Here is a 26008-nt window from a genome sequence, read left to right as displayed (position 1 = left end):
AGGACCAAGTGTTAAGGGAGCACCTTGTCATGTCCGTGAAAGAACACGAGGCCAGCGCCAGGTTTAGTCCACAAGAGACGGCGAACCTGTCCCCAGTACCCCATGCCAGGTACTAATTTGAGAGCGAGCTGACCTGACCTAGAGGAGAACCAGGAGAGCTTCAAACACCATGCACTACTCATGATTTGAGGCCAATTTGCTTGGATTGCAGCAAAGTGTCCTAACCACTTCAACTCTGTTCCCTACATAGACGCACATCCACAATTAGTCTCGCATGTGTCTAGGGGCACCTGCTGTTAGTCAGCACCTATTCATGCCGGCACGACATACGAGGTGGTGGGTGGCAACCAGTATCATGCCGGCCACATTTGTCTCCTTCGTGGCGACATTTACCCATCGCTCCAGTTGCTCATTTGAGGCCCGCGTCAACCATTCTGCGTAGAATTTGTACATTCTCCCCCTGCTCTGCAGAGTGCGAGCGAGCGTGAGTGTGTGCGAGCGTGCTCACTCTCACTAGCACTCTGCAGAGCCGGGGGGGGGGGGGGGGGGAGAAAATAAGCAAACTCCACGCAGAATGACACCCGGGTCGGGAATTGAACCCAGGTTCTCCTTGCTGCGAGGCACAAGCGTCACCACCGCGTTACCCTTTGGCACCAGGCACTCGCTCAGAGCTGAATCAGCTCGAGGGAAGCTCAGGATAGGCTCGGACGCCTCATGCCACCAACAATAGCGCCTGGCTATTGGGATCAGAGTGTAGTGTCAGAGCCATTGAGCCAAAGCTGGCGCACACACAACAACAACAACCGCCATTCGCCACTAAGTGGCGGTGACGTCACCATGATGCTTGTGCCAGGCCATGTGCACCTTGAGGCCACGTGAAGTGTCGAACGCCTGCTGGCAGGAGGTCAAACACACACACACACTCTCTCTCACACACAGACAATAACACACACACACACGCGCACACACACACACGCATCGCGTGCATTCATACTGCATTTAATCGGCAGTTTGGAATGCTCTTCCTTCTGATATTAGGAAGCCACTCGGAGCTATGCACTTTTAAATCATCGAGATTGAAAGCCAATTACTGCAGACCTGCTTTTTGTGTTTAGCTTGTTGTCTTTCCCCCCACACCTCCGATTAGAACAGTTGGCTTCGTACGGTTCTAATGAAGTTCATCATGCTGACAAACATACAGACTGCTCACCCGACACTCGACTCTCTTATAGCATAACCCCACGTCCAGCAATCAAAAACTTTAGAACCTCAAAGCGGAGGAGGCCATTCTCGCCCATCGCAGGCACCATTATGGAGCAGGAGACGCGCAGAGAGGACCTCCCTGTTGGCATGGGAAATAACGCACCACCGACTGCTGCTCTGATCACATCCGGGTGGCGCGGTGCTCGCGCAAGGGGCTTAGAAAAAACGATGGGAGAGGTGGCAGCATGGCTCTGGGCGGGAGAGGTGGGGGGGTTAGAAGGGCTGAGCCGGCACTGCCGAACACCTGGGTTCGAATCCAGGCAGCAGCCGCCACCTGTGATTAAAACACCACGTGTCATGAGTTTATGGCTTCAGCCCGGCCACCAAAGACGGCACAACAACCAATTTGATCTTCATTTGAATCTTGATTTGAAGCTTTCGTGACTGCAGGAATCCATACTCTTTGATTCTTTCGGTAAAGTCACGTCGGTATAAAATAAAATAACTCACGACGTTTTGATCGCAACACAAGCGGTCGTCCTCAGATGGAAAAATATATAATCCAGCAGTGGAACTGCTGAATCAGCGAGAGAACAGTTACACAAAGGTTATAGATGTGGCGACTGGTCAAGCAAGCGGGGTCTCAGCTGGAAAGGAATTCCATCCGCGGACGTAAGCTTGTCTAATTTTGGTTCTGCATTCTATTCGGTGAAATCCCAGCAAATTGGAATTTAAATGTCGGTCTTGACTGCATACGTAACAAACCTTACTCTCGTACGCAGAGCGAACAGGAAGTGCTGCTCACGACTATCTGTGGCCCAGAGGTCACTTGAGGGACTCTCAGCACTAGCTCCGTGCTATCTGCTTCAGTGGGCCGTTCTCTGATACTCTGTGAGAGCTGCAAAACTATTCTTCGCGCCGCGACGCCAGAGCAAAATCGAAAAAAAATTGTGGAAAAAATGTAACGAAAATGTAAACCTAAATTAGAAACACATGAAATCACGTGGAAACGTCACACAGTAATCATCACCACATGCGTCATTCACGTGGCAATCACTGCTGAGATGATGCTTTGACTGTGACTTTGGGAAAGGTGGAATAGATGGCCATTCACGTGTTTGAGGCTGGAGTGTTGACAGCATTGTGTACGAAAGTGCAAGAAGGTGCTGGCCAACTTTTTGGAATGACATCGGGGTGAGATGTCTAAAAATTACAATTGTCAATCATTAACACACCAAGTTCTTGCCACAAATGAACCACAAAACCTTGCTGATCTCAAGGTGCATCTTGCGAACTCCGGTCATGTTCACAGCGGCTATGGGCCAGCCATCGAACAAAGACGGTCACTGAATCACGCGCCTATCAGATGCGCTTCTGCAGCCGTCTGGAACGCTCTTCCTTGTGATATTAGGAAGCCACTGCAGCTATGCACTTTTAAATCTAGATTGAAAACTAATTTCTTTAGAACTGCTTTTTGTGTTTAGTTTGCTGTCCTTCCCCCGCAACTCTGATTAGTATTTGTTTGGTATGTACGGTGCGAAATACGTCCTACATACATACATTGACAAGTATTGGGGAGAACATGCAACCAAATTACTTTCGGATAGAAATAATGTTTACAACTTGGCCGGGCGGTGGTGGCTATGCTACAGAGATGGCCTGTAAATGTGTGGAAGCAGCGGCGAGGGTTAGTGGATCACGCACAGATGACGTTGAGAAGTTATAACGCAATGTGCTCTCCACCTGTTCCCTTTGTATGGAATAGAGTGCTACCAGGTTTACACTCCGTGTCGCAAGGCGCGTGGGGTGGGGGACGGGGAACAAAACATCATCGAGGAACACCCCGAAGGGAGTCCGCTCTTCACGCCGTCCACAATGGAACTGACCCCGAGAAGACGTCCCGGAGGCGCTTCAAGGGCAACGGGGCTCGCAGACTCTCGCTCAACCGCGAACAATTGTCACCCGGGAGTCCGGCAGATTTTGTTTTAACGAGCCCGACCCACTGACAAGACCCCCGAGGGTCGAAACCAGTCCAGCGTTTTGCTCGCTTAAACAAGTGGCGCTTGATAATAATTATGGTTCTGGGAAACCAAGAGGCAGTTGGGTTAAATCACTTTTTTTTAAAAAATGTAGACACAGGAAGGAATTATGCTTATATTTGCTTTGACTTATGATGGTTATGATGAACACGAGTGCTTCCCCACCCTTGTTTGAAAAGGCAGACACTTTGATCTTGACTTAGTTAATTTCTCTGCACATCCTGTAATTCTGTTTTTAATCCGGATTAATGTGTGCAGACATACTCGTGGGTATACACTCACTGCTTTATCTTGTACCAGTCACTGCTAAGTGGCTTTTCACGGCACAATCCACTGGAGGACAATTCCTTGGTTTGCTGGTGATCGAGATTGTATAACATTTTTTTATGAATGTTTCGCATTAATTTGAAGCTACTTTAAAACATTAGGTTTGAGTTTGTCCTACGAGTGAAACCAATCACAACCTCTGGCCATCATTTTGTGGTAGCCAAAATATGAACGTTAGGTTTTTTCGGAGCGTTCCAGTTATCAACATAGATCAAAAATGAACTCGAAACTTACAACAATAACGTTTCTTTTTGTTTTAAATATAACAGTTTACTCGACTTTCAAGAACAATTACAGCGTGCACTCAAGTCATGACTGTCTATATGTATGGCAAACATAACGCCGTCTGCAACCTAATGGATGCAAAACAACATAAGCACTCTGGCGGATGTGCTCTCTCAAAATAAGCACAATACGGCAACCTTGGCTTTAATACTTGCGGAGACTATGCCACCATAATTAGGATTCTAATTCAGGTAGAAATAATTTGTCCGGATTGACCGGGCGGTGGTGCCTACGCTGCAGGTGGCCTGTAATCCAGCACTGCAGAGGCAGCAGCGAAGGTTGGTGGGGATCACGCACGGATGTTATGAAAACCCCTTCCCGTGGGCGTTGATAAGGAGCCATACCCTGGCTCCCAACGAGAATGCAGTTCAGAAAAATGCGGACTCCACCTGCTCCAGTTGCATGGAATAGTGTGGATTTTCTCCGGGTGCTCCGGTTTCCTTCCACATGTAAACACCTTCATATATAGAGGACTGCAGAGCTTGGGGAGGGCGGGGGGGGATTCGGTGGCGGCTCACTGCATGGCTACTGTCTTGTCTGTGGTTCCTTCTCGCGCTTCTGAGTCGTGCTCTATCTTTGTACGTATGTGTGTAAATGTACGTATGCGTGTAGTGTGGGGAGCGGTAGTGTAGCGGTTAGCGCGCTGCGCTATGAACCTGGCGACCCGGGTTCGATTCCCGCTCACGGCTAACACCAGTGACGATTATCTGAACCGGTCCTGGGCATCCCCTAGGTCGACTCAGCCTTAAATGAGTACCTGGTGCGGTGTGTAAACATCGCCACTGGGGAGACAAAGGCGGTCGGGCGTGGTGCTGGCCACCCACCCCCTCGTGTACCGTTCCGGCCTTCATAGGTGCTCGCTAACAGCACTTGCCCCTACAGTCTGTTAAGGCTATACGGGGGATCTTTGTCTTTATCTTTGTATGCGTGTACAGGGAGTGGGAATGTAGCGGTGACCCGTGCTCGATTCCTGCTCACGACCAACGCCAGTGACGATCATCTGAACCGGTCCTGGGCCTCCCCTAAGGTCAACTCAGCCTCAAATGAGTAGCTGAAGTGGTGTGTAAACATTACCACTCGGGAGACAAAGGCGGCCGGGCGTGGTGCTGGCCACCCACCCACTCCTGTGCTGTACCGGTCTTCATCGTTGCTCGCTCACAACACTTGCCCCAACAATATGTTAAGGCTATAAGGGGATCTTTGTTTTTTTTTGTCTTGTATGTATGTTGAACTTATTTGGCACCGTGCATAGCCAACCAAAGTGAACGAATTTTACGCGGCAGTGGCAGGTTGCAGTTTTTTTTATTACTAAACACCATGGTGTCGGACGCACTCTGACAAACCGACTAGGCGATGATGCTCTCAGCAACCCTCTACTGAACAGCAACGTTGTATTTGTGAGCGCTACACCCGGAGTACATTCAACTGTGTGTGAACCTGTGGCGTGTACCACTTAATTATTTACGTATTTATTTATTCATTTATGTGTTCGACTCGGTGTGAAATTCATTGTTGTAAATGCGTGCTGTGTACGTTGTAGATTTTTTAAATGCGCGGTGTCATTACGTGTTTGCTCTTTGTGTGTGTCAATTGACACCCTGGGCACCGTCGCCACTGACTTGTTCCACCGCAAAGGATTGTCCAGGTGAAATATTTTGAGAAGTCACCTCAACGCAATGTTTGTGCATGTGGTCAAACCGTTGAATCACTCCATCGATAAGCCACGTATTCTGAAACCATAGATAATTAATCCAGATTTGAAGGTTTTGTGACTGCAGGAATCCATACTCTTTGGTTCTTTTGGTAAAGTAACGTAGTTAGAAATAAAATAAGATAAAACTACGTGACTTTACCGAAAGAACCAAAGAGCATAGATAATTACCTTAACGACGAAACTTGCGTTTATATTGTTCGGATGATTGTGACAGAAGTTTCCCAAATATTTGGAGCTGCCCTTTGATTTTTCTGTAGGCCTCTGCAGCTGCCTTGTCTGCACATTTTCTCGCTACGATTAAAGTGTCAAAATATCCATGAATTAGGACTTCCAGAAAATAAAAAACATACCACTGTCTTCAGACTCGGTGAATTAACTCTGTCCGTGCCGGGATGGATTTTTCTCCAGATACTCCGGTTTTTCCCTCCACATTTAGAATCAACGTGCGTTTAGAGTATTTGGCTGATATACACTTCCCACATGATGATAAGCCACTTCGTTCAGCTATCATTTGTGATAGCCAGTTCGCTTCTGAAAGAGTGATACATAGCTCAGTGGGGTCTTACATGGAAAAACAAAAAATAAAAAGTCTCGCGTTATTTTAGTGCCCGGAGGTTTTAAAGCAGATTTAAAATTCTATTCACTCGGCCATGACACCCCAAGTGGCACAACTGGAATACAATTTTGCACAAAAAAAAAAGTCCAGCACTTATTTATCTCACGCAGCCAACGTGTCTGGCATTTGAAAGGATTTTCTGTAATTTATCAACAATGTTCGTGTCAGATACTCAATCGCAAACATCATTAAAAAGTAAGGGGGAGGCTATATATATATATATTTTGCTTGACGTGCGCATTCAAAGGCAAAGTTTTCTTTCGCATAACTTCTCCAAAATACCGTGGAACACTTTGCTGTGAGAAAATAAAGTTGTGCTTAAGGACAGTGCTATGTCAACCACGTCACTTCTGCCGTGGACGTTTCACAGGGCTCCTCTGGGAGAATCATCGCTTCACAACACAAAACGACCCTGAGAGAGTCAATTCAATAAGCGAGGCTGCCTTCATTTCAGCACGTGACCAGATGTGATTAACTGACAAGAGGACCACAATGCACTTCTTCAGGAACTGCTGATGGGTTTTTATTTTTGCACAATGCCATAGGCGGCTCAGTGGCTAGTGTACACCGTGTCTGTGTTGCATTTTGAAACTGATGTATTTTTTTTTCTCAGCCTGCTCTATTATTCCATTTTGATGGGTCATATACCTGTCATTGTCCAAACTAAACGATAAACTATTTTTATTTTACGAGGCAAGGCCCACTGAGCTATATATAACTAATGTTCAGAAGCGACCTGGCCACAAATGATAGCCCAACGAAGTGGCTTATCATTATGTGGACATTTAAGACCAATCTAGCAATCTACTTATTCCTTTGTGGCCCATAATCCTCCGAGACAGCCCACAATGCGTTTTTGTGCAATTCCACTGATCTGACCATCAAGTTTTTCTTTTGTGGATTTCTCCCGCCTGCAACATGAGCCGACCCATCAGTGGTTCGCTTGAGATGCATAGAGCGCTGTTAAAGGCTGAGAAAGGCTGACGGACTAAACACGTTCATGTTTTATTTGGCTTGAGAGGTGGACTTTCGCCGGTTTATTTATAGAAAGCTGCAAGAGGCACAGACACACGCTTGGGGAAGCGGTAGCTGTCCCTGGTCACGAATTGTTCCCGTCTGTTATAGGTTTGATTGCCGAAGCACAGCGACCCGATATTTGCTAATGTTGTCCTTAATTACTGTTGCCACGCGATGTGCAATCCTGCCGACAGGCCCAATTTAACGTGTGTTTAACTTCGCTTTTGCGAAACCACTGCAGTGCAAGCTCGTGAAAATATAACGACTTGAGATAAATCACATTAGACACAAGTTGCTACAGATCCAATTCCGTATCTTCGCTTTTCATTTTAATTACATGGCAGCCTTTGATAGTGTGTGAAAGATGTACTATGAAGCCACAATCCTATACCCTACACGCGTAAACTACGGAACTCCTCTTATCCGCGCGAATACCTGGTACGAACGTTGGGAATCCTATTACCTGCGGTTATTCAATTTCTGTTTTTACTCCGCTCATCCACAAGAAAATGCGTAAACATGGATAATAGGATGAATTTGCCACTCAACTCCTCTTTTCCGCTAAAAAAACCCATCACGGATAAGGGGAAGAAGATGCAACACTGCCGTTCTACAGTGACGTGGTGTGCCGTGAACCACGTTCACAGCGCGGCGAAGTGGTGCGGTGCATGTGGCACAATATGGTGAATGGTGGTGCAGCGTAGCACAGGCTGATAGCACACGGAATACTGCACAAGGGTGGCCCAGGGTGGCATAGGGTGGTACAGGATGGTGCAGGGTGGCAGAGGGTGGCGTGTGAATGGCGCGTGCACACGGGACGCGACTCTCCTGTGAAACGCAGGGGAGTCGTACGGCCCACGCGCACGTCGTTTGCACTTGTGCTACGCGATTTTTGGCTGTGTACGTGTGTGATGCATTGACTGTGTTAATGTGTGTGTGCTGTGTATGTGTGCTGTGTGTGTGTGCTGTGTATGTGTGCTGTGTGTGTGTGCGCTGTGTGTGTGTGCTGTGTGTGTGTGCTTACTGTGTGTGCACTGGCTGTGTGGATGTGTGTGCTGACTGTGGGGAGCGGTAGTGTAGCGGTTAGCGCACTGTGCTATGAACCCGGCGACCCATGTTCAATTCTCGCTCACAGCCAACACCAGTGACGATCATCTGAACCGGTCCTGGGCCTCCCCTAGGTCGACTCAGCCTGACATGAGTACCTGGTGTGTAAACATCGCCACTGGGGAGACAAAGGCGGTCGGGCGTGGTGCTGGCCACCCACCCCCTCGTGTACCGTTCCGGTCTTTATAGGTGCTCGCTAACAGTGCTTGCTCCTACAGTCTGTTAAGGCTATACGGGGGATCTTTTCTTTTTTGACCAGGGCCGTAAACTTGTCCGGATCTCTCCATATCCACATCGACGAATGTTGGCGGGGGGGACGGATGGGGGGGTGTCCGGACACCCACGTGACCCACAGTGGCTGCCCCCCCCCCTCACTCACCCATGCCCCCCACCCCCCCACTGTGCCTTTCCTAAAATACAATATGAGGATCTGCTGCCTTTAGGGGGTGTCCCATGATGGATGGAGTCTTAGTGCATTGACGCTGATGGCACAAGTCTCGTGTAATTGATGATCAAACTCTGTGCATTTAAAAAAAAAAAACACAGCTTTTGTTTTTTGCACCGTTGTTTAAAAAAAATGCCATTTTCGGTTTTAGCCGCGATATTCTCTCCGCGTAAAACATAAGCTGGAGGACATCTGCCCGAGTGCATGGACTGCCAGACGCAGTCATTAGTTGCGAAAGTGCCCATGCCATCCATTGCTGTGAGCCAAATTCTGTAATGGGTAGTAGAAAATGCGTCAAGCGATTTTCAATGGGAATGTATATTTCCCCGAGAGAACGAATCAATCTCTCCCCGTCCGTCATCAATATCCACCCCTGAAACCAAAAAGTTTCATTGCCGCTGGGTTTAATGGGTGCGGGGGGTGCACGCTTAGAATCCAGCGGCCACCCCTCATTGATACTTTCTTCCTAGCGTATGGCAAGTAAGTGCAAATCACACATCCAAGTTTAAGTCTGTGAGCCACGCGATAGCTTAAGCAGTAGCGCGACTAATACCGCTCAGTCCGTCGGAGAGCCGGCGTGGGATGTGGTTGTTTGCAACGTGGTCCATCCCCTGGTTCGGGTGGCCGCAGCCACACCGTTGGTCGTCTTCAATTCTCAACTTGTGGAGGAGGTGTGCGCAGTGACCTGTTGCTGTCCTGAATCGGTTTACGGAGCGCCGCAGTTTTCCTGGCAGATCAACGCCGCGCATAGCAATCGTGGGGTCGTCGATGAGGGTTTTATTTGGAATGTCCTTCGGCCTTTTTGGAAGTCGTATATTTTCGATTTCAAATGTGTAAATCGTTGATACTGCGGTGTGTATAGTGAACTTCATGTGTGCTGGCATCATGGTCCAAATGTTTTCTGAGTTAGAACATTTCCACCAAATTACTCGGTGAGGCCCACTGAGCTGTACAGCTCTTTATAGAAATGACGTGGCCACAACCGACAGCTCAAAGAAGTGGCTTATCATGTGGAAATGCATCGCAGCCAAATATTCTGAACGCACGTTGATTCTAAATGTGGCGGGAAAAACCGTGGGACCTAGATAAAAATCCACGTGACCACGGGGAGAACATGCAAACTCCAAATATCCAGGTGTCAGGGTCGGGATCGAACCTACGATCTCCTGTATACCAGGCGAGGTAGTTAACATCTCGCCTCCATGGAAATCATTGACTCCTACTGTGCAATCTTCGCCACAGGACCCTCCTGAAAAAAGGTCATGAGACTCGGAGAGGCAGTTCTGGGTAAACAAGTGTAAGCACAACCATAATTCGTCGTTAATACGCCAGCTCTTATACACCAAGTCAAAGCTTTGCCGTCAACACAAAAGCACACCAACCGCATACTCTTTGGTTCTTTCGGTAAAGTCACGTGGGTATAAAATAAAATAAATAAAATCACGACGTTTCGGGAGCAACACAAGCGTCCGTCATCAGGTGGGACAACCACAGCAAGAAACAATTGCTGAAGTTGGCAAAAGGGCTGCTGTAACAAGAGGCTATATATAAGAACCAAAGAGTATGGATCCCTGCAGTCACGAAAACTTCAAATCTAGAGCACACCAACCTCCTACTACACTGGTCAAGAGTCCCAGGATAGCCGTGGTTAGCGAGCGGCGGTTTTAATGCGGGAATGTGTGTTGTCTTTGTGTGGTCTGGGGGACTGTTGTTGCTGTTGTTTTTGCTGTCTTTCCTAAGTTTAGGAATTGGTGTACTGCAATTTGAACTTGTATATATTTTTTTTTGTGATTTGCTTACCTTTCGAATACATTGCACTTCTATCGTGTGTTGGTTGTAACTTTCTGACCTGCCCCAACTGGACATCTGTGAACAAGAGCTTTACAGCTCATCGGATTCTTCCAGAATAAATTAAGATTCGGATTTCTGAGCGAGCGACTAGTAAAGGCTACGTAGAACAGAATGGGTGACGGGAAAAAGCATCACACACACCTGACCACATTTGTATCCCTCGTGCTAATATTCACGCCCACACTGCCCCTCTATCAGATGATAAAACACAGTTTAAGGATGAATTTACCCAAGGGTTGGGTACAGACCAGGCATAGACACAATCTGCCAATGATAACGTTCATCATGGCCGACCTTTGAACCTTTCTTTCCCCTGAGCGGTACAACGCGGAGATCCAAGAAACCCGGCAATATCGAACGCACGGAGGACGAGATACAACAAGAGTTCATTAAGTCCGCGAGACTGTGGTTGTTTGTGAGCACCTGTTAAGGCAGCCTTGGTACTCTAGGGCGCGGCGTGGCAAATACCAAAACGCGACCACAACACCAGTTGGACGATACGACACCAGCTTCCCAAATTAGGGCTCAGTCAACCTATGGGAGGAGACCCGAGGCCAGATTTTAGCGACCGATTTCCACCGAGCATCTACATCGCGGGTTGGAATTCAACCTGGATTCTTGGTACTGTGGGGCATGATGACACCTTAACAATCTGTTACATTTGTATGTATGCACGCCCGCATGCACACACAAACAGAACACACAATGCACCAGCTCTCACTGCACTGAGCCGCCTATATTGACATGACTCAGTTTCACCCCACAATTACGCTGGGCACCGATTAAGCAAATGTACAATTCGAAATGGCGACGCACATTAGCGTGCGGAGCGAACGCCCACGGGTTGTCACGTAAAGGTGTCACACGCCTGGGGCAAGCGCGGCCTCAACGCCAATTTTCTGATCCGATTAAAATGAAACTAAAAATGCGACCAAATGGGCGGCTGCGTTGAATCTCGTCTCAGGAAATGTCAATAATGACTGCGGTGAGCTCGTTGGCTGTGATCGGAAGCTTCACACGGCCAATGGCCAGAGAAGCAGAGTCAACAGACGAGTGGCATGCTACATGAATGACTCGAAGCCGTGTCAGTTTAACACGTGGCAGGCTTTCGCGACCAATAGCATCCATAATAGAGGTTGTTTGGGTTAGATCGCGTAAATATATAAATGCGTCATTAAAACCCGCCACCACCCGACACAGCCAACTAGTAAGGGTTGTCACGTAAACAGAACGTGCCAATTCGTCACTAGTACAGCAACACCGGTGTGTTGGAGAGCCAAGCCACAACATTTACAATCCGAGTACGACGTTTCACCAGTAATTACAACTAGCTTCATCAGGCGACAGACCGATTTGTGGAGAAGTCCACCTGCTTCGTTCTTTATATAGAGGCGTAGATGATGTTGCCTGGGGTGGCTCAGAGGGTTTCATAGTGGCCATGTCAGGGCACCGTGCCATCACTGCTGATATACGGAGTTTCAAACAATACGCTAAAACGTGTAAAAAAAAAAATCACTCGGCCTCTGCACATTCGGCAAAAACCATCAGCGGTTGCTGAATAACTGCGTTGTGATCCACTGCTGATATATGCAGGTACGTTGAACTTCTTTCGCACCGTACGTCGCCAACCGCGCTCAACGGAGGTGCGGGGGAATGACAATATACGGTGGTACCTCGGTATACGTCGCTAATTCGTTCCAGAAGGTAGGATTTATACCGAAAATGACGTAGACACCAAACGCATTTTTCCCATAAGAAATAAAGGGAAAGGAAATAATTCGTTCCAGAGTATAAGAAATTACATTTTATATAGCATATGACACATTAATAGGGTTGTATAAAATCATTTAGACACTACTTATTACTAAAAAATGCATACATAAGTTCAAATAAATGCATAAATAAATAAAAAAAAATTTAAATAAAAATAACATTTTACGTCACTTTACCTTGCTGAGAGGAGTTGGTAGCCTAACGAGGATGGTGGTGAGGAAGGGGAGGAGTTGTGAACGGGGTCTACGCGGTGACTCATCACGACCCATACAAGCTCTAGCAAGCGCGTTGTATCCCAAAGCAAGACGTCGTATCCCAAGGCATTTTTTCTCTCGTCAAAACACGACGTGTCCCAAATTCGACGTATTCCAAAGCGGTCGTATACCGAGGTATGACTGTAAACACAAAAAAGCACTCACATGGTTTTGAATCGTGAACCAACTGCAATATGGGCAGCCGCTGTGATTGGGCCCGGTTGTCCTCGACAGACCCCGAGCTCAGAGCCAATATCGGATTGGTCGCTACCACCTGAGGTATCGGTTACATTTCTTCACGTAGCTAATAATATTAAATTGTGCGATAACTATTTGAGATCAATGGGTTACCAAGCAATTCACTTCTTTCCCGCACCTCCGATTAGCACAGCCGGCCACGTATGTTGCAAAAGAAGTTCCACATACATACATAAATATGTACACTCTCATCCACCATATCAATGAATCGGTACCTCTAAAGCTTGGCTAACTCTGCTCGGTGGTTCACAACCGGTGTGTGCCGCGGCGAATTCCCAGATGTGCCGCTGTATTTTCGGAATCACAGGAAAGAATCTCAACTGCACCCAAGTGAGGGACAGTCGAACTTTCCTCCATGCTGTTCAGTTGCCGATCCATCCCCACGAAACTCCCCCCCCCCCCCCCCCCACCTCCTGCCCGTCTCCCCTCCACATTGGTCGCTGTTACGCAGTGACGGGGCAGCAGACGGCCGTCGTCAGTCCGCACGCGCAGTTGGGCCAACTGCGATTCTTTCCTTTGTTTTGGGTTCGGCGTGCCGCTGATATCGACCGAGCTTCAACCTGCCAGCGACGTTCAACGGGAGACGTTGAGAAGCGCCGCCTTAGGTGGTGCCAAGTCCCGGTTTGTGAGCCGTGGACTGTGGGAAGCGAGTTCTGCGTTATTGTTCTGGTTACTCCATGACCCCACGAACAGAGATTGCATTAAACTAAACCATGAGCGAAAACTAAACTGTGTTTTATTTTACAAGGTCAGATGCACTGAGCTCTATAGCTCTCAGCTGTACCACGTGTTCTCTCGCAGCAGGCAAGGGGCCTGGGCTCGATTCCTTTTCTTGTGTGGTGTTTGTGTTTTCCTCCCCCTGTTCTCTATACGGGTTTGTTCAGAGCTTTCCAGTTGGTATCCATAGCTAAAAACATCCAATGTAATTAGAGTTGGCCAAAAATCCTAATCCAGGACTCTCCTGAAAAAATAATCTTCAGATTACGTGTGGCTTTCCTTAGTAAATAAGTATTATTTTTGTTACCAAGTAAGGCCCACTGAGCTATGTAGCTCTTTTTCAGAAGCGACCTGGCCGCAAATGATCGCTCAAAAAGGTGGCTTATCATCAAGCGGAAATTTACAGCAGCCAAATACTCTAAATGCGTGACGGTGATTCTAAATGTGGAGGTAAAAAACGGAGGACCCGGAGAAAAGTCCACGCGACCACGGGGAGAGACGCACGCAAGCTCCAAATACACAGTTATCGTCAAGGTCGGGATCGAACCCACAACCTCCTGTATACCAGGCAAGCTAGTTAACATCTCACCACCACGGGTGCGAGCACTAAAGCTCGCTTTGCACTGAAGCTGTTCTGTTTCAACTCTGAGGAGTAAACGCTGGGTGACTATGACAGGGTGGCGGAACGCTCGTTGGAGAAGAAGCATGACGAGGGACGACTCATCGCTTCGGTGTGGAGGGGAGGGGAGATGTGGTCGGAGGGGGAGGGAGAGGGTGGGAGAGAGAGGGTGGGGGGGCGGGGGGACCTTAAACAACTGAAGTGGTCGTGCGGCGTTGTCTTCCCGGGTCGTTCGCTCACTCGACGGCGACAAGATCCAATGTCAAAGCGACCATTGGCTATTGACAATTCGGCGGACACGAGGCTGTGGCCAGGGTACGTAACCGCGAGTCAGAACTCCCCCAGCTTGCGGAGTGATCAATGGCAATTATCAATGGAACAAATACTGCAGCAAGACGCCAACTTGCATTGCATCTCAATTCGCCGTTTGTTAGCTCGGGAAAGAACACTGAAATGCCTCCATGCACAACACAATTTGGTGGTAACTGGTTCACCCAGAATGCCCCCCATGGATGGACGGCCACCATACATAACATAGGTGCTATAGGCTGCTCTGAGGCTATGCTGTGGGCATCAGAAAGTAGCACAGTAAAATCCCACTTCTGTGGCGTGCAGTATATCCACGCTCCAAACGTCTATGCTCCCCCCGCCTTCAGCAACCGCAACTGGCGAGCGCAGGTGAAGTATGGTCAAATAGCCCCCAGGGATCCCGCAAGGCATGGGGAGGGGACTGACAAAGTGATGTACATACGAACAGCCCAAGCTCGGTGTGCGTCTGATGTCCCAAGGGAGACACGGTGCAATGATTTACGGTGACTTTGTTGTTATCCGAGTTGATTGCGACTCTCTGTTGGGGAGGGTCGAGCTCGGGACATTTGGCCCCGTGTCTTTGTCTGTTGAGACGTCGCGATCTCGCACGGGCGGAGATGGAGGAGCCAACGTGGCTTGGAGAAGGCTCAAATGTGCAGGGAACGACACGCGCGCAAGAGTACAGACCTGTCAGCAACCTCTTTGCTGTACTGCCTTCTGCAGGACACCCCACAGGTCAGTATCCTGGCACACACGCGACCTTGGCGTCATACACCAACCCCACTTCCTTGTGCCTGGATCACAGGTGTGCCACGGGCCAAAGACAAAGACCCCCCTCCCACCGTATAGCCGTAACAGACTGTTGGGGCAAGTGCTGTTGGCGAGCAGCACCTGTGAAGGCCGACAGCACACGAGGAGGTGGGTGGCCAGCACCACGTTCGGCCACCTTTCTCTCCCTTGCGGCGATGTTTGTGTAAAGGCTGAGTCGACCTAGGGAATGTCCAGGACCAGTTCAAATAATCGTCACTGGTGTTGGCCATGAGCGGGAATCAAACACAGGGTCGCCGGGTTCATAGCGCAGCGTGCTTACCACTACACTCCCTGTACACACATACACATACATGAACTTTGCATACATAGCGTGCTAACCGTTACACTACCGCAAATACGTATTAATTTGAGGCCAGGTCGACCTGGCGGAGGGCCAGGACCGGTTTGATATATTCGTCGTGAGCGGGAATCGAACTCGGGCCGGCCAGCTTCGAAAGCGCAGCACCGTGCGTCACCGCTACCGCCGCCCGTGTCGCGGGTAACGGACGTTTGTCGCGAGCTCCGATGTCGTAAAGCGGCTGCAGGGGTACAGCGGACGTCGACGCTCACGAATAACCCGGCCCCAACGTTGAACGTATCCCCTCGCGCACAAACGCGCACAGTTGCGGCGGCGACAGGAACTATCCCCGCAGTCGGAGGTGAAGAGTGAAATGAAGATCAATCGTGAGCAGTGGGAAAGGAGGGCCCCGGCTGAGTACATTTAGTGGCAAGAGTCTGAAGGGAGGGGGGGGGGTAAAGAGACAGCGAGAGAGGAGGGCTGTTAAATTTAACGCAACACAACGTAACAAACGATAAATCAAGCTGTCGCGCATTCCACGATGCAACTAAGCTCTCGCGAAAGCCCACGTGTGTGCGTGCGTGTTGTTGTTTTTCTAAGGATGTTATTGTTTTTTGTCAATTTTATTTTACGTTGCAATTGCAGAAATACACAAGCGTGCGGTGACAATTTAGCAAATCTGGCAAATAACGAGTCGCGTGCATTTTTCACGTGGACAAGAAAATATTGTCTGTGGGGTGTTTTTTTTGTATTAACAATTCTATTTTAGAGAAATCGTACATTACATCTCAAATTGTTGCTATCGTAATCAGGAAACGCAGAAATGTCGGTGGAATTCTCACGGCGGGCAGTTTATCACGATTGCACCAGGGAATGCCCTCCCCCCCTCCCCCCCACCCCAAATAAAAATTATACCACTTTTTTTTCCAATTGTCTTCATTATTTAATTCACATTTACCCGGCAAAGCGACTCGCCGAGTCTCAAGGACCATTTTCAGGAGGGACCTGCAAAGTTTTCGCAGTGGGAGGCAACGTCGCGATTGTGTGTACACCCAAAAAGGAGTCATTTACAGTAGATCAGCATTGCATATATTTTACCCAATATCTAGTTACGTGGCATGCTTTGTCTGAACTATTGGAGAACCTGAAAAAACCCCATTCAGAACAGGGGGAGAATATACAAACGCCACAATCAAAATCGCACAAGTCTGGAATCGAACCCAGGCGCTTATTGCTGTGAGGCACAAGTGTAGCCACTGCACCACCCTACGACAGGACGGATGCGTTTCCCTTGACTAGGCTCCACACCTCCACACGAGGTGGCACTGCTAGTGGTTCGTCACATTTTAATCAGCCACTCTTGGCTTCACACAGAGTGCTCCTCAGACAACAATTAAATACAAACGGACAGAGACTTTTTTATCGACTATCTGGAAACGTCAGTCTTCGGGATTGTTGTATCATACTTGACCACATTTTGTCAATGCAGATTGCTAAAGACGGGCCCAGAACCGGTTGCTCTATCACTCGCCGCTGATGTTAGCCGTGGCCAGGAATTGAACTCGGGGAGCCGGGTTCAAATTGCGGAGTGGGAGCCTCTGTCGCCACCACCGCCGCCTGCCCCCCCCCCCCCCCACTGCCCTGACAGCAGTTAGCAGCGATCATGACGGCCACAGCGAGAGACGAGGCAGCTGCTGGCTCCGCCGATTCGTCTGGCTGACGAGCGTGACGTAGCTCCAGGGACACAAGCTATCTCCCCTAGCACACCGCAAGGGCGCTGGCTGGTGCAGGTAGTGACGGTAGCTACGCTTGCACGTGGCAGCCCGCAGAGCCAGCGCTGTGGAGGCAGCGGCGAGGGCAGGTGGGTCTCGCACAGATGTCGCGAAGCTCTCTGCGTCCCCGTGTGCATCGGTGAGGTGCCAATAGCCTGGCTCGCCAGGAGAAGGCAGCAGAGTAAGTGTGAACGCCACCTGCTCCACCTGTATGGGGTAAAGAGGGTTGCGCCCCTCGCGAGCGTGGACATTCTCCAGGTGGCCCGGTTTCCTCTCACGTATGAACACTCATTGATTGACTGATAACACCTTCATATATAGAGGATTGCAGAGCTTGGGAGGGGGAAGGTGGGACTTTGTTACGGCTCACTCGCCTGGCTGCCACCTTCCCTGCTCGTCTGCGGTTCCTCCTGGCGCCTCCGAGTCGTTCCCTCTCCCTTCGACGGAGCGAGCGAGCGAGCGAGCAACGTGGAGGCGACGCGTTGCAAGCCTAAATTATTATTGTTGTTAATTTACTATTGCATATCGAAAATCACCGTGCGTTCGTCACGACGTGGGCCAGGGAGCAGCGCAGGTGAACCCCAATTGGCTTATTCAGACATCGATCGGCGCGGGGGCAGCGGCTGCTTTACTCGCCGATTGAGTCGGTGGACTTTGTAACGGCCTCTCCTATCGCGCAAACCTCGCACTCGCTCGGATCGGCCGCGGCAAACGAAGGCAGAGTCGAACCTCCAGGCGGAGGAAGTCAAAACTGAGCGAGGGCTGAAAGGATGAGCAGAAAGCGAAACGCTAGAGCGGCGTCGTAAACATTGCAACGCCTAAAAAAAATAAAACCACTCGCGATCGGGCTAGGTCATGCCACGGGTTACAGTGCTCCACTTACGAGTTCCAATACTGAGAAATACAATCCTTCAATAAGATAACAACCCGTGGGTGGGATGCAACAGTGGTTGCCCTATGACGTGAACAGCTTCTGCCATGGGAATATGGAATTTCCATCTAATTGCTCAGGGTCACCAACGGAGATGGAGCGTTGCGTCAGCTTTAGTTCGAGCAATGAGGCACTTTGTTTATACTGGTAGGAGCCTCCTGGTTACACCAGCCCACAGGAGATTATTGTGTCCGTCCGTCCGTCGTGAATCCTAAAATGGGAGGGGTGGGGCTGGGTGGAGAGGGGAGGGTAGGCAGGGGCTGGGTGGGGGGGGTGGGGAGGGTCTGGGTGGGGAGGGGAGGGTGGGGAGGGGCTGGGTGGGGAGGGTGGGGCTGGGTGGGGGTTGGGAGGGGTGGGCCTGGGTGGGGAGGGGCTAGTCACCCCGTGTTGCCCTTATAAAACTCAACGTTTAACCTACTCACGCCGGCTTGTGCCCGCCCTCACAGTCGGCCATATTTGCGGAATACACCACGCCGCCGTCGACCCTGGCCATTGACCGAGCAACCCAACGTTCCTACCAGCTCCCTCCGCAAGGAATGTGTTTCTTTTTTTGTTATTTACCCGGGAAAGCTTTACAGAGTATCAAGACCTTTTTTAGGAGGAACCTGCCATGTTATTGCAGCAGGAGGCAATGTTGCTGCTGCGAATAATCCCAATTGAGCACTTTGCAGGCAGTTTTTCGTCATCGGGATGTTTGGCCCGACAACCATTTAGGTTGCGTACCTCTGTTATTAGCTACGGGAGGAAACCGGAGAACCCAGAAGGAACCCACGCACATCATGAGAAGAACGCACAAAACGCCACACAGGAAAGCGTGAGTCAGGAATCTAACTCACGACCTTCTTGCTGCGAGGTATGAGCGTTGCCGCTGTGCGACCCTTACAATCGTACGTTTAGAGTCATTTGGCTGCTATGAATGTCCGCGTGATGATAAGCCACTTCCGTTGAGCTACCATTGGTGGCACCAGGTCGCTTCTGAAAAAGATCTGCCAAGTCGAACCCCACTTAGCGACTGGTAATTGGTCCCACGTTAATTAATTTGGTCGTTAAGCGAGTATAGGAAATACATGTTAAAGGCTTAATTCTTTCTGATGGCATTGAAAGTTACCTCTTTTCACCCAAAAAAGTACTTCATAATAGTTAAAAATCAATATTAATACATAAATATAGCAACATTATGAACGCATACTATTAAAAGAAACATGGTTAATCAATGCATTAAATCATATTTACTGTACCTACAACAGCCCGTCGTTAACAGAGGAATGGTAGGTAAGCGAACACATTGGGCTCTATGGAGGCACTACACTGCACTATACACTACACTACTATACTACTATACACTACACAACTATACTACTATACACTACACTACTATACACTACACTACTATACACTACACATTGGGCTCTATGGAGGCACTACTCTACTATACACTACACTACTATACACTACACTATACACTACACATTGGGCTCTATGGAGGCACTACACTACGATACACTACGATACACTATACACTACACTACTATACTACTATACACTACACTACTATACACTACACTATACACTACACATTGTGCTCTACGGAGACCCGTCGTTAAGCGATTAGTCGTGAACAGCGGTGGTCGTCAAGAGGGGTTCTACTGTAGCTCAGTGGGCCTTACCTGGTCAAATAAAAAAAAATGTGTTTATAGTTTACAAGCAGTGGCGTAGCATGGGCCATGGTGCAAGCAATAAAATTGGGCCCCTTGTCCAGTGATTCTAATTCTCCTGCACCACGGTGTGTCTGGGCCCCGGTGCAGTTTCACTTGTTGCACCCTCGCCAGTTACACCGCAGATTTACAGAAAGCACTCGTGTGATTAACGCTCGCAGGTTAGAGTCACGAGTTAAAATGCCTCCGTGAACGGTTCGTCATTTAAGTGGAGGAAAAGCACATTGAGACGCTTTCTTGTAAAGTTGATAGAGTTGTGCTTGGTCACAATGAAGAAGTATTTAAACATATATTTATTTCGACAACTTCATTATCATAATCTTTATTTAGACTGGGAAAATCTGATGAGCTATGAAGCTCTTTTTCACAGATGTCCTGGAGGACAGCTTATGGATTAATGTAGAAATATTAGGCTGGCCGGATGACATCCTTGTCACGGACATCTCGGTGATCTAGCGAATGAAAAGTAACATCGAAATCTTCTTGGTTCTTTCGGTAAAGTCACGTAGAAGGGAAGTAATAAAATAATAAAAATTAAACATAATAAAATAATTCTCACGACGTTTCGGCCACAACGCAAGCAGCCGTCCTCAGGTGAAAACCAGGTCCGTCGAGGCGACAGAGTCTGAATGCCTGGTTATGACCTACGGTTGAGAAGAATCAGAATCAGAATATTAAATGCAACCTAAGAAATCTGATGAGATATTAAGCTCTCTGTCACTTCTGTAGTACCTTGCCACTGGCTTTGACTCATAATTTGCGGTCAGGTCGCGTCCGATCATGAACGAGAAAGAGTGGAGAAGAAAATAAAATAATAATAATAAAATTAAATTTCGTTGTGGCCGAAACGTCGTGAGAATTATTTTATTTTATTATGTTTTATTTTTATTAATTTATTACTTCCCTTCTACGTGACTTTACCGAAAGAACCAAGAAGAATAATAAAGTTTTGCACAGAAGCGTGGAGGGATGCACGCTTGGAAATGCAGAGAGACGGAAAGAGAAGCCACGTGGTTTAGGGAATGAAACGGCGGGTTAGAGACACGAGCCTCCTCTCGAGTCGGCTTGGGGGGCAGGGCACAACGACAGCTGGCGGTGGAGACAAACGACGGAGCGACAGGGCAAAAGGAGGAAACACGCCTGAGAGGACATCCCACTTTGGAAGACGCCGTGAGCTCGTGCGCAAGATGCCACACGGGTTATTACACATCGCGAGAGGCTTGAGGAGTCCTTCATCCAGCAGTGGGATTGATCACAGCTGATGGTGATGACGATGACAACAATGACGGTGATGAGAGCAAGCAGTTACAGAAACCTGTCTTGTGCGGAGATGGACCTTCTCAACTCGGACTCAGGTGCCCTTCCACACAGGAGAGCATTCACTCAAGGAACTGCCAAAAACATCCCAATCAGCCAGAGTATAACCCTGGAAAATAATGTTGTATTCGTCAGCTCCTTCCTGGGTGAAGGGTTATAATATAGAAAAAAAAAATCATTCACGGTGACCTCGGTATGAAGGTGTTCAGCATGAGACCAGCGCAATATATCTACGTGCTCGGGATTTATAGGGAATAGGAAATAGAACCGACAGTCTGAGCTGCCCTAAGGGTTAACGAATTATTCAGTGCACGAATGAGCCCCGAGTGTGTATGCACGTTGAATTTCTTTTGCGCCGTACATAGCCAATCGGAGGTGCGGACTTGCGTTCAGTGTTTAAACAGAGTTGTGTGCTATGCACGTGAGTGATTTCATCAGCACCATCATCATCATCATCTTTATTAGAAACTGTCTATTCCCTACCAGCCTGACAGCACATCGCAATCAACCAGAGGAAAGGTAGGCTTCATTAAATAGATGCGTTTTTCAAATGGGCCTTAAAGGCTTTATAATGCACACAATTTACTTCATTTCCAATGGGAGCGAGTTGGGAAATTTGGACGATTTAATTCGAAACTTTAATGTACGCTGCTTCGGGTACATGGAATGATATTATAGGCCCATGCTTCATTTATCGGTTCTACCATCTCAATCAAATATCATTTTCTCGGTTGAAGCTATAATGGGCCATCGCAGTTATAAATGTTTTAAAGGCTGGCTGATGCATGCAGCTCCGGCAGATTACTCCAAGCATATTTTATTAAGATTGAATTACTGCAATTTACGGCTGTTATTGCAGTATATAGCGGCTGCATTGTCTCGCCACATTTTCTTTTTATATATAATTTAGTAATTATCTTCATTGTGTAAACGTGTTACGTGTTTTTTTGATTAACATGCCACTCCAGCCTCGCACTGAAACCGATCGCAATTTTTGCTCTTTAATTATTGTTTTGATATTGTCTCGGTGTAAATATACGTACGCCGTGTGTAGTGCATTACCCTGGAAGAGCTAAAACGGTTTTAATTTGGCCACAATCTGGCTCCAAATAAAGACTGCTTATATATATACCCAGCAACAAGCACCGCAGCTAACGGGAGCAGAAGTGTGCAGGCAGTGCAACTGCTCCGGGAACCGACGGGTCGGAGGGTGCCCAAGCACCGGACTACGGAGAGCGGAGGGGGGAATGGGACAATGGGGCCCTCGCTTCACTTTCTACACCCAGGGCGCAGGCCAACCAGGCTACGCCTCTGCTAACCACCTGACAAGAATGATAACCTACCTGCCTGCCTACCCAACCCGGGGACTCGTATACCCTCTCCCTGAGCCTGCGTTGGCTTCCGGTTGCCCGAACGAATACATTGTAGAGGTCGCGCTCGTTACACACAAAGCGCTTGCCACGAATGAATCAAAATACCTTGCGGATCTCGTCAAAGAGCATAAACCATCTCGCCAACTACAGCCATGCTCGCTGCAGCAGCAGTTTTCGGCTAACCATCGGACAAAGACGGTGGTCACTGCATCGCGTGGTGCTTTCAGATGCGCTTCTGCGGCCGTCTGGAACGCTCTTCCTTCCGATATTAGGAAACCACCGGAGCGAAGCACTTTTAAATCGTCATCTAGATTGAAACTCATTTCCTTAGAATCGCTTTTTGTGTTTAGTTTGTTGTCCTTCACCCACACCTCTGATGAGCACAGTTGGCTACGTACGGTGTGAAAGAAGTTGAACATACATTCATACATGCCTACCAACCTACCGATGTCTTGCGCTGTTATCAAACATCTCTGCATTCTATCTTGTGCTACTCTCTTTGTCTACAGTAAGGGGAAAATTATCGTGAGTGCACGACCAACTCTAACCCATGGTAAATAATTCACAAAAAAACACTTTGAAGCATTCCCCCATGCCACACTCGATAAGCCATCAGCAAACATCTCAATCTCTTGATCTCTCATAAGAGCCATATGTTGCCGCATTAAACAAACTATTAGCTGTCTGTTCAAAAAATGTATATACCGATGAAGTGACATTTTCTGAAAAATTGATGTTTATTGCCTAAAGGCAAGAACACTTGATGCACTTTTTGAGGGTTTGCAGTGGGCCCTGATGTCATTAATCCGTTGAGATGTTTATGTTGCTTTAAAGCTTTCGTGACTGCAGGGATTCATCTTCTTGGTTCTTTCGGTAAAGTCACATAGAAGGGAAATAATAAAATAATAAAAATAAAACATAATAAAAAAATTCTCACGACGTTTCGGCCACAACGCAAGCAGCCGTCCTCAGGTGAAGGACAGGTCTGTCGGAAAGACAGCAGGACGGCTGCTTGCGTTGTGGCCGAAACGTCGTGAGAATTATTTTCTTATGTTTTTATTTTTATTAGTTTATTATTTCCCTTCTACGTGACTTTACCGAAAGAACCAAGAAGATGTTTATGTTGTTTTAGAATGGCTTTTATCCTTCACATTGGGACAACCCCATGGCAAGGAGTCAGGCTGCTGATGCCTTGCTGATGAGACTCAGTGATGGCGGTGACACTGGTCTGAGGCTGCCTCGTGAAATGGCAACAGGAAAAGGGAGACTGGCCTTAAGGCTCACGGGCTGCTCAGTTAAACATCAGTTGACAAATTCTGTAACGTGTTTACATCAGATAAGCTATTTTTTCTCTCCTCCAAAATTTGAATTAATCACCATTCATCTTCTTGGTTCTTTCGGTAAAGTCACGTAGAATGGAAATAATAAAAATAAAACATAATAAAATAAAAATAATTCTCACGACGTTTCGGCCACAACGCAAGCAGCCGTCCTCAGGTGGAGAACAGGTCTGTCGAGAAGACAGTCTGAATGACACACCTCAGGCTTGGAGCGTCTATTTAAGCTGGGATGGAGGGGGGAAGAGCGCCTTGACAAAATAATTTGCATATCAAGAGGAATTTAGCGAAACGTCGTGAGAATTATTTTATTATGTTTTATTTGTATTATTTCCATTCTACGTGACTTTACCGAAAGAACCAAGAAGATGAATCCCTGCAGTCACGAAAGCTTTAAATCGAAATCACCATTCAATTGTGCCATTTTTTAAGGGTTGGCGTCGTGAGATAAAGAAAATTCTTTAAAATGACTCACGGTCCAGCAGGGCCTCGTGTTAGGGCAGGAAGATGACACCAGCCTCACACCTCAACACGTACCACCGCATGGGGGAGGGGAGGGAGGGGTGGGCTCTCTCACCCCCACACCAGATGGGGCTGCTTCACGCTCGGCAAAAGATTTGTCTCTTGAGTGTCAACCGTCCATTACATCCGTGCATGTTATTCTTTGGAGATTATTTAGATTATTTGGCAGCTGTAAATTTCTAATTTGGCTGCGATACATTTTCACGTGATAAGCCGCTTCGTTGAGCTATCATTTGTGGCCAGGTCACTTCTGAAAAAAAATATATATATGGCAGCTCAGTGGGATTTACCTGGTACAATAAAAAAAATGTGATTTGTTTACCTTTACTATACTTTGCACTCCGATCGTGTTTTTGTATTGTTTGTTGTTGTAAATTTCTGGCCCGCCCCTACTGAACAACTGTGAAAAAGAGCTATATAACTCATCGGATTCCTCCAGTCTAAATAAATATTCAGAATCTAAGAGATGAGCTCAGCCAAACCAAGTGTCAAACTACTAAACGTTTCATCAATCAATCGATAAAGGAGGCACCAGCGTACATTACAGCAGAACGGGAGCGGTACACGGGCCATATAGCAAGAAGAATGGAAAATGAAACCCGTCACGACCTCAGCGGCTATCATCGCCGAGGCTATGAGTTTGGCGCAATAGCGATTCTAAAAATTCTAAAACAAGGTCACTGAATAACGTCCGGGCTGAGCCCCACCTACGAACAAATAAAACAGTTTAAAGGTAAAAAGGTTTATTTTTGCATTTAAAATCGATGAAATTAGAATCAATTCACCTTGCTGATTAGAGTCGTTTCAAACAGAACCAAAACATAGGGCTCCCCCCGTTGGCATCGGGACAACCCCGTGCCCCTTGCGTGTGCCACTCGTGTTAGGGTCAATGATGACCGATACCCTCAAGGGCACCACAACACGACAAACCTGGTTTAGTCGCGACGGAATTCCACACGCACACCCGGGACAACTCTGTGGTTGCTGCTACACAGAGGCTCTGATAAGGCCATCATGAGGGGGGGTGGGGGGTGGGTGGGAACCACTGAACTACGCAGGCATCTCTCTTACCTTTTGCCGTTACACGTTTTAACCGAGACATTTACACCACGCACGGGCGGGCTTTGCCGAGGCCCTGAGTTTGGTAGCGAGGTACGCGCGCGAGGGGGGGGGGGGGCGGTATGCCCTCCGTGCTCACCACGTTGAAGTCCAGGTGCTTGCTGACCCAGCGGGCGCCGTCCATGAACTCCTCGTGCAGCCCCATGATGTAGAGGGTGTCCAGCGCGTCCACGATCGTGGCTCCCATCCGCGCGCTCCCTGCCCAGGAATCGCCACCGCAAACGTCAGATCGGGGAGGAGGTGGATCTCGCAACCCCGGGCGGGTGGGTCATGGACACGC

The 26008-nt window shown here is 48.2% G+C and overlaps 1 protein-coding gene across 3 annotated transcripts in view; it reads right to left on the bottom strand.

Moving 5' to 3' along the window:
• LOC133354371 (mannosyl-oligosaccharide 1,2-alpha-mannosidase IA-like) overlaps positions 1-26008 on the bottom strand; it is a 428294-nt gene that overhangs the window by 160929 nt on the left and 241357 nt on the right. For all 3 annotated transcript variants that reach the window (XM_061571183.1, XM_061571166.1, XM_061571174.1), the window contains exon 4: positions 25808-25926. In XM_061571183.1, the coding sequence (XP_061427167.1) occupies positions 25808-25926 (119 nt within the window). The remainder of the gene's footprint in view (positions 1-25807; positions 25927-26008) is intronic.

The sequence above is a fragment of the Lethenteron reissneri genome, chromosome 6 (genome assembly GCF_015708825.2).
Source record: "Lethenteron reissneri isolate LAM-NWPU_2019-01 chromosome 6, ASM1570882v1, whole genome shotgun sequence".
NCBI lineage: Eukaryota > Metazoa > Chordata > Hyperoartia > Petromyzontiformes > Petromyzontidae > Lethenteron > Lethenteron reissneri.
The sequence above is the reverse complement of the archived record's forward strand: the minus strand, read 5'-3'. Positions and strand labels throughout refer to the sequence as shown.